Below are 12,062 nucleotides of genomic sequence, written 5' to 3' on the forward strand. Positions count from 1 at the left end.
GCATGAGAAACCAAGGGGGTACATGAATGTATGCACAAGTGTGAGGATGAACACAGGAGCAAGTGTGAGCACAAAGGGGTACGCAAGCATGAGCATGTGTGAGCAAGTATGTGCATGCAAGCATGAGCATGAGAAAGTATGCACACAGGTATGAGTGCAAGTGTGGGCATGTGTGTGTAAGCCTGTACTCACAAGCAGGAACAGGTATGTGCAGGAGTGAGTGTGCAAATGTGAGCATGTCTGTGCTAAGTAGGAGCAGATATGTGCAGGGGTGAGTGTACAGGTGTGAGTGTCTGCAAGCATGTACTTGCAAGCAGGTATGTGCAGGGTGAGTGTGCACATGTGAGCATGTATGTGTGAGCGTATACTCACAAGCATGAGCAGGTATGTGCAGGGGTGTGTGCATCTGTGTGCAAGCGTGTACTCACAAGCATGAGCAGGGGTGAGTGTGTGCACGTGTGCATGTGTGTGCAAGCATGTACTCGCAAGCGAGCAGCTATGTGCAGGGGTGAGTGTGCAGGTGTGAGCATGTATGTGTGAGCGTATACTCACAAGCTGAGCAGGTATGTGCAGGGGTGTGGGTGTGAGCATGTGCTGAGAGGCACTCTGGTGGGGAGGCAGTGCTGCATCCTGCTCGGTGGCTGGCGTGGCCCTGGGGCGGCCGGGGCCCCCAGCTGAGAGCCCACGAGCTCCAGGCCCCCCAGACCTCTGTGGGGGGGGGGTCACCTGCTGTAATGCGACACCTACCCCTTACTGCTGGTTTAGAGCGAACAGAAGGCAGACCTGCCGTTCTTGTTAGTGCTGCAGTGTCACTGAGGCGTGCCAGCCCTTGTGCCCCGAATCTTGGCTTGTGTGTCACTCACTCTCACTCTACTGATGCTTCCAGCTGAGCTGGCGCCGCAGAGAGCCAGATCCAGGGTGTGGAGGGCGGCTGAGTGCCCACTTCCGGCTGGCAAGTCCATGGAAGCCAATGTCACTGCCTCGTGGCTCTGGTTCAGCCCTTGAGGCCGGGTGAATTCCAAAGATAATTTGAGATGGAAAGAACAGCTTTAAAAAGCCAAGCAATGATCCCCGCGGATCTGTGGAAACACGAGTCTCCTGGGAGAGTAAACCAGGGCAGAGCCACAGGCGTGGGAAGCACGTGGGAAAGCTGGCTTCCTGGCAAGAGGTCAGGCCGCAGAGGAGCAGGGGCTGCGGGGCCGCCACGAGGTCGGCTGTGGGGACAGGTGCCCGCTCCTGCTGCCTGGACGGGACGTGGCATGGGAGCAGCTGCAGCCTTGGGGACGGGCTCAAGGAGCTTCTTATCACATGAGGCAGAGCAGGAGTGTGTTGGAAAGCATCCCTAAGTGGACTGTCATTACCTGAAATGGTTTATTTACTGGAAGTGAAGGGAACACGGCCTCTTAAAAGGATGTCTCCGCTGAGCTCTCCTAATTTACTGCACACTGCAGAGCACGCAGGCTGGCTCCGAGGCAGGCCACGAGGGACTGCTTACAGGACAGGCCTGTTTTAGTTCCACGCTCACCCTTCTCCTACAGCAGCTACGTGGGTTTGGTGGCCGTGAAGCTGGATTTACAACGGTTTGCAGCCAGAAAGGGTTTGTGTGCAGTGACAGAGGCAGGAAGAAGCTGGTGTCACCTGTGTGGGGCAGGGACACATGGGCCTCGGCGCACCTGAGGCGGTCAGCGGCATACCCAAGCAGCCGGCCAGCGTGGGCGCCCTAGCACTACCACGGGTCTAGGGAAAGGAACTGGCATTTAAAATGTGAGACAGGAAATCTCCCAGGCCTCAGAATGCACGTCACTGGGCCCAACAACATGTCTTGCGGGTATCTGGGGCTGAGACGCCTGAGTAGATTTCTCATCATAAAAAAGTATTTCTTTCACCGTAACAGAACGTTATTCAAAATAACTGAATGGCTGATGACATAACTCAGTGTCGCCTCACAAACAGCTAAGGCATACGCCAAGGCCGCACGTGCTCACCGACAGCCAGGGAAGGCGCATGCACGTGCTCACTCAGGCCTCCACGGCACAATTTTCACTTTTTGTAACTCATGAAAATGAAAGATTAGCTGAAAATTGCAAATTACACTGCATTTATCATAAGGCATTTCTGAAACAATGATAGGTTGTCTTGAGTCCCAACGATATAGGTGGAAACTTCCATTTGGTGCTTGACGGTGTTCTTACCACCACAGTGCAACAAAGAAAAGCACTTTTATCCCATAATCTTCTATTAATGTGTCTTAGCGATGCAAATAAAAATCTACCAGTGGAACAGGTAACTTCCCTCCGGGGGGTTTTAGCCCCATGATTAATGAGACGTTGGCCCTGTAGATTTACAGTTTGCTCTTTGTTTGCAGAAGCCAGTGCGGCAGCTGCAGTGGCCCCAGGGCAGCGGGCTGGCCTGTGGGTTCCAGAGCTGGGAGCGTGGCCTGTGGAGGGGAGGAGGGGACAGGGCCCGGCTCTAGGGAAGGACCTGCCTGCTGCCAGGGCCGTGGGGGTGAGGGCACAACTGCCCTCCTGCCCACACACGTGCCCGGGGCAGGCTCAAGGCTCGGGTACAGGAGCACGAGCGCTGTGGTCACTGCATGGGCTGCCACCCTGTCAGAGCTACCCATGTGCACACAGAAGGCGGAATGCTCTGAGCTCCTCCACCCACACTGCCCTCACCCTGGGCGCTGGGGGTGGGGGGCGGGCGCTTGCAGGAATGTCAGAGCCGGAGGGGCTTCAAACACGGCTTGGGGACATGAAGGGCGCTGCAGAGTCACTGTGCCCCAGTGTCTCGCCTCTGCTGGAGCCACCTGGATGGGAGCCATGGGCACAGCCAGGGCAGACTGCTCTGAAGCAGGTTCAGGCTGCCCGTCCTCTTCCTGAGTGTGCACGGGCTGTGCTGAGAATTCAGCCCTCCCACAGGGCTGCCAGGGGCGGGTGTGTAAGGTGGCTGTCACGCCAGGGCCAGCCGCTGGACTCCGCCACCCGAGGAACTGCCTGCTGGGCTTTGCTGAAGATCGAGCTCAGGAATGACCTTGGCCTGACCTGTGGGGGACTCAGGGTCTGGGTCTCATGACAGCCCAGAGGTCTGTGGCTGGCAGCTCGCCCCGTCCGCCCCCCCCCCCCCAACCCCGCAGCTTTGGCAGCGCCACCAGTGGGATGCAGGTCATGCAGGTCACCAGGCGGCTGTGCTGCAGGTTCCCATCAGAGGGAGGAGCTGCCAACACTGCTCTCAGCTGCAAGGGCCTGTGTGAGACGAACAGGCTAGAGGAAACAAAGGAGCAACGCCTGAGGTCAGCCTCCTGGGGTGTGAGCTGCGCCCTCCAGGGCAGAAGGCTGCGGGTGGCTTCCCTGAGACGCAGGTCTTACGGGGGTGGGGAAGCCACGGGGCATCGGTCAGCACGTCTGGTCAGGACAAGGGAAAACAGCCCCCTACCACGGGGAGGGCAGGGCCACCTTTCTGGGATGGAATCTAGAGGAAACTATGCGAGAGCGAGGGAGGATGAATGATGATTTTAATTAAATCACCGAGACCCAAGTTGAACAATTGAACTTGACAATGTAAGCTGTATATTCTGCTGAGATGTCTTTCAGTATAAACTAATGCCGTGCACGATGTGGTACGCAGCCCTCTGCTCGGTAAAGCCTCCCGCCCACCGCGGGGCACTCCTGCACCCGTGTGCCAGCCGGGCCCCCGCAGCTTCTGCTGACACCCTCCTCAGGACGCACGTACCTTCATCAGGAGCAGGCAGTTTGCCATGGAGCACATCACCCGGCCCAGGCGGGACCTCCACAGCTGAATGGAGGCTGCAAGAGAGGGGCAGTGGTGAGCGTGCGCAGGTCGGAGGCACATCCTGGCTCTCGGCCATGGTCTTGGCCCCGGGGCTGCTGGGAACCGGGCATCAGGCCAGGGCTCTTGGCTCTGGATGGAGGATGGATGCAGAAGTGACACGGCAAGAGCAGGAGGGCAACCGGTCTGCTCGGGGCAGACGGGAGACCCCACAGCCCAACCAGCACCTCACTCAGAGAACGAACACATGGGCTCGCCTGCAGTCTATCCAGTAGAAAAACAGGCATGAAATTTCAATAAAAATCTCATTAAAAAAGAGTAGCATAGGGGCACATAGGTGGTTCAGTCAATTAAGCACCCAACTCTTGATTTTGGCTCAGGTCATGATCTCAGGGTCAGCGCAGAGTCTGCTTGAGATTCTCTCTCTCCCTCTACTCCTCTCCCCCGTATCACACGCACACACACACTCTCACTTTCTCTCAAATAAATAAACAAAATCTTCAAAAAAAGAGTAGCTAGATGGCCGATATATTCATAAAGAAAAAAACCTGCCCAATATCATTAGATATTGGGGTGCCTGGGTGGTGCAGTCAGTTGAGCACCCAACTCTTGGGTTCAGCCTGGGAGGTGATTGCATGGTCACGTTTGAGCCACTGCCCAGGGCTTAGACACTACCCAGGTAAGCTGCAGGAGGTGCCGCCCACCTGCCTGGGGGCACAGTCCCACCCAGCTGTGGCACCTCCTGCTGTAGGGCTGGCAGCTGGCTCACCCGCCAGGGTGTCTGCACGCCCAGCTCTGCTTTCCGAGGTCTCCCTCTCCAGTCCCTAACTGCACAACCTCTTAACTGAAAAACCGTAACTCCAATCCTGCCTTCACAGGCTCTGTGAGCATCAATGTGAGAAGGGCACAGAAGTGCTGCCTAAAAGGTCAGGAGCACCCTCACATGAGAGGGAGGATGGCAATGATGCAGAATCAGAGCCGGCTCCCTGGGGGTGTCTGTCCAGTGGTGGCTTATGGTCACACACGTGGCCCAGGAGGAAGGTGGATATGCTACCAGGGGAGCATGGAGGGATGGGAAGGAGGGTCATAATGGGGGCTGTGGGGAGCACAGTGGGAGTGGAGAGGGCAGGGGAGCATGGTGGGAATGGGGAGAGTGGGAGTACAGCAGATGAGGAGGAAGGCAGGAGTGGGGGGACATGGGGAGCACAGTGAGAGTAGGGAGGGCAGAGGAGCAGGGTGGGAGTGGGAAGAAGGGTGGGAGTGGGGAGGACAGAGGAGCAGGGCGGGATGGGGAGGAGGGATGGAGTGGGGAGGAGAGAGGAGCAGGGCGGGATGGGGAGGAGGGTGGGAGTGGGGAGGACAGAGGAGCAGGGCGGGATGGGGAGGAGGCTGGGAGTGGGGAGGACAGAGGAGCAGGGTGGGAAGGGGAGGAGGGTGGGAGTGGGGAGGACAGAGGAGCAGGGTGGGATGGGGAGGAGGCTGGGAGTGGGGAGGAGAGCGGAGCAGGGTGGGAAGGGGAGGAGGGTGGGAGTGGGGAGGACAGAGGAGCAGGGTGGGAAGGGGAGGAGGGTGGGAGTGGGGAGGACAGAGGAGCAGGGTGGGAAGGGGAGGAGGGTGGGAGTGGGGAGGACAGAGGAGCAGGGTGGGATGGGGAGGAGGCTGGGAGTGGGGAGGACAGAGGAGCAGGGTGGGATGGGGAGGAGGGTGGGAGTGGGGAGGACAGAGGAGCAGGGTGGGATGGGGAGGAGGCTGGGAGTGGGGAGGAGAGAGGAGCAGGGTGGGAAGGGGAGGAAGGTGGGAGTGGGGAGGACAGAGGAGCAGGGCGGGAAGGGGAGGAGGGTGGGAGTGGGGAGGATGGAGGAGGGTGGGAGTGGGGAGGACGGAGGAGGGTGGGAGTGGGGAGGACAGAGGAGCAGGGTGGGATGGGGAGGAGGGTGGGAGTGGGGAGGACAGAGGAGCAGGACGGGAAGGGGAGGAGGGTTGGAGTGGGGAGGAGAGAGGAGCAGGGTGGGAAGGGGAGGAAGGTGGGAGTGGGGAGGACAGAGGAGCAGGGTGGGATGGGGAGGAGGGTGGTGGGGTCCCTGTGCAGGGTCAGAGGGTTCAGCTGAGGGCTGGAGTGGGGAGGGAGCCTGACCGGCCTCACCCTCATCTGCCCACTTCCAGAATCCGACCTTCCCGCCGCGCCCTGACCGACGTTATCTGAGGGTTAAGCACTGCCTGGAAACCATGTTCGTCCTTGGACGCTTCGGAACACAGGTAACTTAATTGCCAAAGTTAAGAACTCAACTCACTTTGCCTTTTAGCAATTAAAAATACACTAACTGCTTACAACATCATTTTGTGAAAAGGAAAATTCTGAACAGTATCTTGTTGAGGAACGTAAAAGGTGGGCTGTCTCAGCGAAGTGCAGTGTACGTACCCACGGACTTCTCCAAGTGCGAATTCTTCCCTATTTACCCTGAAATCTGTTTATCTTGACCCTTAGGACCAGGAAGTGCCTCCTGAGATCCAGTCCCTACCTGCTTCTGCGGGAATAGTGACCACGTGCAGACAACACCAGGGAGGTCGGAGGGTGAGGCCAGCTCAGACTCACCTGCAGCTACAATGCCGAGAGGGATGTGTGTGCATGCACAGATGTGCACACACATGCGCACACTCCCTACAACTCTGGCTGTAGGTTGGGATTTCTCAAACAAAGGTCGCTGTGCTTGCTGCATACGTGCAGCCCAGTGCTGTTGGCTCCCAAGCCAAACATCTCCTGCCCACGCTGTTCTCTCTCTACTGCCCTCCCCCCGCAAAGCCCATGCTCATGGGCCGTCCAGGGTCACCATGGTCCTGGGGGCACCAGCATGGCTCTCTACCTGCAGTGTTCCCTTCCCCAGGCCACCTCGCCTGCCTCAGGCCCATTGGTCTACTCGGAGCAGCTTCAGAGGAAGCCCAATACTTGCTAGAATAACCCACGCTGGCCAGAGGTCAGGAGAGCACGCTCCGAGTCAGGCACACAGAGGTGGAAACCGCCAGGCTCCTGGAGGTGAGACAGAGTGGGACTGGTGGGGAAAGGAGACGACGGGCCTTGGGGAAGGAGCGGCAGGTGAGGGGCCTCTCAGGGAGGCGCCATTTGAGTTGGGCTTTGAAGCATAATTAGAAGTTCATCCCTAATGTTCTCAAAACATCGCTGCCAGGAAGGTCTTCTCAACGTGCAGTCGGCTCCCAGCAGCCCGTGCTTGGGGTCAAGGGTGAGTTCATCAGCCTGGCCTCCTGGGCTGCGTCTCTGGCAGGTAGCCTCCACCCTGGGGACGCCCTTCCCACAGGAAGGTCCGGCTCCTCTCCGTCCCAGCACCCTTCCACCTACTGTGGAAGCCACCCAAGGCTTCTGGATCACGGGGTGCAGGCGGGTCTTCTGCACCCGATGGGGCTGCCTGGGCAGGACCCACATACACGTTTGCTCTTCATGCATCAGCAGTGCCAGGTCCGGTGCTTGCCAACGAATGCATGCAAGGACCAAGGCATTACTGAGCAAGAAGGGAAAAGGAGACTGAGACAGAAGAAAGGCGAATCTTCTGACAACGCTGGATAATTATTTAATGGAAATTCTGGCCACTGACCTTGTCTGTTCTCCTGTGTGATGCTGCTCATGCTCCCGTCTTCAGCTAAGCCTTGCTCCAAATTTGTCAGGATCTGCAGTAATTCCAAATAAGAACGACAAAATCATAAAAAATGAATTTGCTTTTAGACTTTGTCATAATATATTCCAAGAGAAGCAGATTACTCTGTATGAAAGCCAATTTGTCAAGGAATGTTTCACACGGACACATTTTAAATACCGCCATTCCCTACACAGGGAGGCGCAGCAGAGGGGAAGCCATCCTCTAGCTGATGTGGAGTTGGGTTTATGATGCTCATAAAGCACTCAGAGACATCAGACACAGGGTAGCTGTTTTCTCTTTTAAAGAAAAGCATCAAGTATGTTACACACGAGGCTGATTATTAACTTCTGTGAAAACATCAGTCTTATTCCTCCAGGGCACCATGAGGGATGTGGCCTCTTGAAACGTATCAAATATATATTCTGAGCAACTGTCACTTTACATGGTTTCCGTTGTTTGGTTAATAACTTTGGGCTGCTTCTTTTGTGTTTTGGCCTTTCTTGAAAAGAAAAAAGGCTGTTTCCACTGGAATCTGGGCAGAGGATGGGTTTTTTGAGTGGCAGGACGAGGAGAGCAAAGCGTGGAGACTACAGACTTTGCTAGGGAGAAAACCGAAGTGTTAATTGAAGAAAGTCTGTATCCCAGTCCTGTTGCTACTGCCTTCAGGGCATGTGCTTGTGGGAAGAAATCCTTCTGTTCATCGGACTGTCCTGCCAGTTAACGTCTCCCCCAGTGGCTCGCCCGTGAGGAACCGGCTCTGGGCTTTCCCGTGTTGGGTCCCAGCAAGGAGGGTGAGCTGGGCCTCTCTGTACCTGCAGGATTCCCTGCAGTTACAGAGGCCTGGGCCACTCGCGGACTCCGGATGCACTGGGTTCAAAACCACGATAGTAAAGGTCATCTAGTGACGCTTCTTAGCTAATCTGTCTTCTGATAAAGGAACATGAACACAGAAACTGACCAGGGAAGGAAGTCTTGATGGTACCATTGAATTAATCTTGGCTGGGGCGGAGGGTGGGCAGGGCAGGAGACAGGGCAGCAGTTACTGAGAGGAGCAGGTGGCAGGCATCCTCCCGGTCCCTAGGGCCCACCCCCAGGGTCACTGGGTGGGACGCGGGGGAAGCGTAAAACCAACCACAGGAACAGAGCTGGTGAGGAGGAGTCCTGCAGAGGCGGGCAGCAGATGCCATGAGGGCAAGCATGCACGGGCCCATGGGTTGGCCTCATGCCACTGCATCCCTGTGGCTGCTGAGAACCCACCTCTGGGGCCCTGCATCTGCCTCCTGGGCCGAATCACAGGACACTGTGTTGGAGCAGTGACTGAGGAAGGGAGAGGGGCGGGCCACTCCGGGGAGGCTATAGGAGGAGAAATGCCCAAGGAAAGAAAGCGGGAGCCCCTGCCCCTCTGATGCCGTGCACAGACTGTACAGTCCTAGTGTGCTTACCTCTAAGGCGGTAGTTCTGTGAAGGAAAGTGACACAAACACTGCCTACCCGAAGCCTGAACGGTCTTGTCTGCAACCGTGGTAAGGTCCCACTTCCCTTCTCCATCCCTCTGTCCCTGACAACATGACCGAGGCCCACGTCCAGGTCAGACACTGGCAAGCACTCCTGGGTCTGCTCTCCACAACAAGCAAGGCAGGATGCACCCCCTGGCCTGCAGGGAGCACCCCATTTACACCTGCCTCCAGATCCTGTAAGTTCATGGGCACCAGACCATACACGACTTTGGCATCTAGGTTCTGATTTGTATGCCTCTGCTGTGATCCCAAAGCCCGTACTTCTGATGAGCTTCAGGTGACACTCTTGGGACCACAGCTTGTAGGAAAGCCCTGGGGAAGGAGCCTCCTACCTCTCTCTTTGGTGGGCTGCCACGGATTACAGGTGGCATGGGGTTCTTTTGGGGAATGGGTTTTATGCACAAAGTATCCTATGTACAAACAACTGGTGGCTGGCCCTAATTCAAGGACCAAAGACTCAACTAAAAACCTACTTGAGTCCAGACCAAAGTGACAGCAGGCCCGCCCTAGAGGGGCTCGGATTTCTCTAGAAAGTCCTGGGCCCTACTGTCGTCTCCTGCTTGTGCACTCTGAGCATGCACGGGCCCAGAAGCCTGAGCGTCAATGGCAAAGGGCAGAGATGCCGCCTCGAGCCAGGAAGCAGGAGCCGTCTCCAATCACTCAATTACCTCTCTCCACTTGCCAATCACTCCCATCTCATCTGATTAAGCCACAGACAATTTGCTCTCTGCTGGAGCAGCAAGGCAGGGCACGTGCGCTGTGTGGGTCAGGTGAGGCCTGGCAGCGCCCAGACGTCGTCCGCGTGCCGATGACCAGCCTCCTTGAGCGCTTCCCTGGGGAGCTGGCCAGTGAAGGCTGACAACAGCTGCCCCCGGCTCCATTTTTAACTAAAGGATATTAACCCTTCCCAGAAACAAAGCTTTCACCACTGCCTTATCAGCAATCATCAGCAGGGAACAAGCCGTATGGACGCCGCTAAAGGTTCTTCTTTTCCAGGGTGCACACATGCTCTTACCCTCTGGCTCCTTCAGCTGTGGGGGTCTCTAATGTAGCACTTCTTTTACAAGCTACCCTCCGCCAGGCCAGCCTGGAATGGGCGGAGGCTGCTGGGTCGTGGGAGGGATGGAGCTGGACTCAAAACCACACCCGGTGTGTCCGTATCAGCGACGGACCCACACTGGGAGCTCCTTTGGCATCATTATTTGGCATCATTAGTATATCAGGATCTACTAATGCACATGGCGCTGGGGAGGTGTTCTCCTGGCTCTTTCCAGGCCTCTTTAAAGGCCTCTTGGGGCTGGTGGCAGAGGCAGGCTGCAGAGAAGCCAGAGAAGCAGGGCCCGCAGGACGGAGGCACCTGCTGCTCGGACCATGGTCACCGTTTCCAAGGCCTGGTAGCACGGCCAATTTGTTTTAAATCGAGGCACATGTCACTCCTCATTGACAGTTAAACTGAACCAAACAGTTCCTACTTTACCACACAGGCTCTTGCCAGCCTCGACTTCAGAGACAGCTGGGAAAACTGTTCCCTGGGATCACGTCATAAAGATCAGAAGGGAAGCTGGGCCTGTGCTAAAATTCACGGCCACGACCCAAGCTCAGGCTTACTGGTCGGATACAGTCTATAACCATCATCTGGGGAATGTTCCCTATGACGAAAAGCCCGAGCCTCTTCTGAGCAACAACTGGCTTGCGGACACTGGGAACTCCAGAGCTGGCGTTGCTTCCTGCGCTGCTCTGGCTCCCCGTCCTGTCCCCGGGTGCCCCACTGCCTTACCTTACCTCCCTTTCTCCTGCAGGATCGTTTAGCTCTTTTCAATAGAAAAAAAAAGTCTGATTATAAAACTAATATGTGCTAACATAACTAATAAAAGACAGAAAATAAAAAAGAACAAAACGGCCTGTGTTCCTGCCACCCACACAGCTCACAAGATGCTGTGGCTTCCCTTCGGTGGATGTGATTCACTTCACTCAGACCATACTGCAACTCTAAGTCTATAGGCTGGCCTGGAAAATTAGCATTATGTCACCAACATTCCATGTTGTGGCTGTGGGGCTGAGGTAACCTTGTGGAAACCACATCAAGCCTTGACCCCTAGGCCTGGCCGGTTCTGGGACACCCACATCTGGTGCCCTCCTTCTGGGGTTAAAGTGGCACAGAGTGCAATCAGGGGGAGACCTCTATCTTGGCATGTCCCCCAAGAGGGCGGGTGACAGGACTCACAGGCCCAACCGGGCTGAGGAGGCCATGGTAGCAGGTGACTTCTCCCCATGACCCCCGGCTGCTCCTGCCTGCCACGCCTCACTGCGGCTGCCACAGAAGGCTGTCACTTCTTGTTTGGGAAATCATGCTGGGACTGAACCTGCTCTTGTGGCAACTATCAGACTGCATGGCTCAGAGTGTATTATTGGCACAAATGGGAGCGTGCTCTGAGCAGCCTGACGCGCCTCAGCTGACTTTCTTCCCAAGGGATGACAACCTTCCTGCTCCACATTCAGCCCTTCCCAAGCATTTCACTCCACAACCACTGCTGACCTCCAGGCTGCGAAAATGACCTTGGTGACCAACAGGCACCATGCAAGCATTAAAACACACGGGACAGAGAGCTCTGTGGGGAACCTGCTTATCTGCTGGGGTGACGGCAAAGAGACCTGAGGGCTCTGCAGGCCCCGGCATGCCCTCTCCCTTTCTCTCTTTAGCGCCAGCCAGTCATGTGACATGAGGTTGCCTCTCTTTGGAGGTGGGGCCAAATTTTAAGCTGGCACATAAGGAACACATAGAAATTACATGTTGAAATTAGCCATGAACATCCTTTTGGCCAGAGACCAACACACTATCTTCCACAACCAACTGCTTGTCTTTCTTCCAGAATAAGGACCACCTGCCATTTCATCAATTAGGCACCAGGAGAAGGATAGGCTTACATCTGGGTCACGCCATAAGAGAAACATCTACTGGTACACAGTGCAATTCCGTGATGCGTGGCGGGATGCTCCCACGGTGAGAAGCAGGTGGCACCCGAGAGACTCAAGTCACATGCACACTGGCAGCGGGTCCCTGCACTATTTCTGCCTTGTCTCCTCCAAGCGTGTCAGCCTACAAGAAATGTTCC

The 12,062-nt window shown here is 56.2% G+C and overlaps 1 protein-coding gene across 5 annotated transcripts in view; it reads right to left on the reverse strand.

Annotated features, from left to right (window-relative positions):
- The window catches only part of TRAPPC12 (trafficking protein particle complex subunit 12), an 84,031-nt gene that overhangs the window by 16,356 nt on the left and 55,613 nt on the right, over positions 1-12,062 (reverse strand). For all 5 annotated transcript variants that reach the window (XM_072771242.1, XM_072771239.1, XM_072771240.1 and 2 more), the window contains exons 7-8: positions 7,392-7,464; positions 3,730-3,803 (exon numbers count right to left, since the gene is read on the reverse strand). In XM_072771242.1, coding sequence (XP_072627343.1) covers positions 3,730-3,803; positions 7,392-7,464 — 147 coding nt within the window. The remainder of the gene's footprint in view (positions 1-3,729; positions 3,804-7,391; positions 7,465-12,062) is intronic.

This window comes from Canis lupus, chromosome 12 (genome assembly GCF_048164855.1).
Source record: "Canis lupus baileyi chromosome 12, mCanLup2.hap1, whole genome shotgun sequence".
NCBI classification, from domain to species: Eukaryota; Metazoa; Chordata; class Mammalia; order Carnivora; family Canidae; genus Canis; species Canis lupus.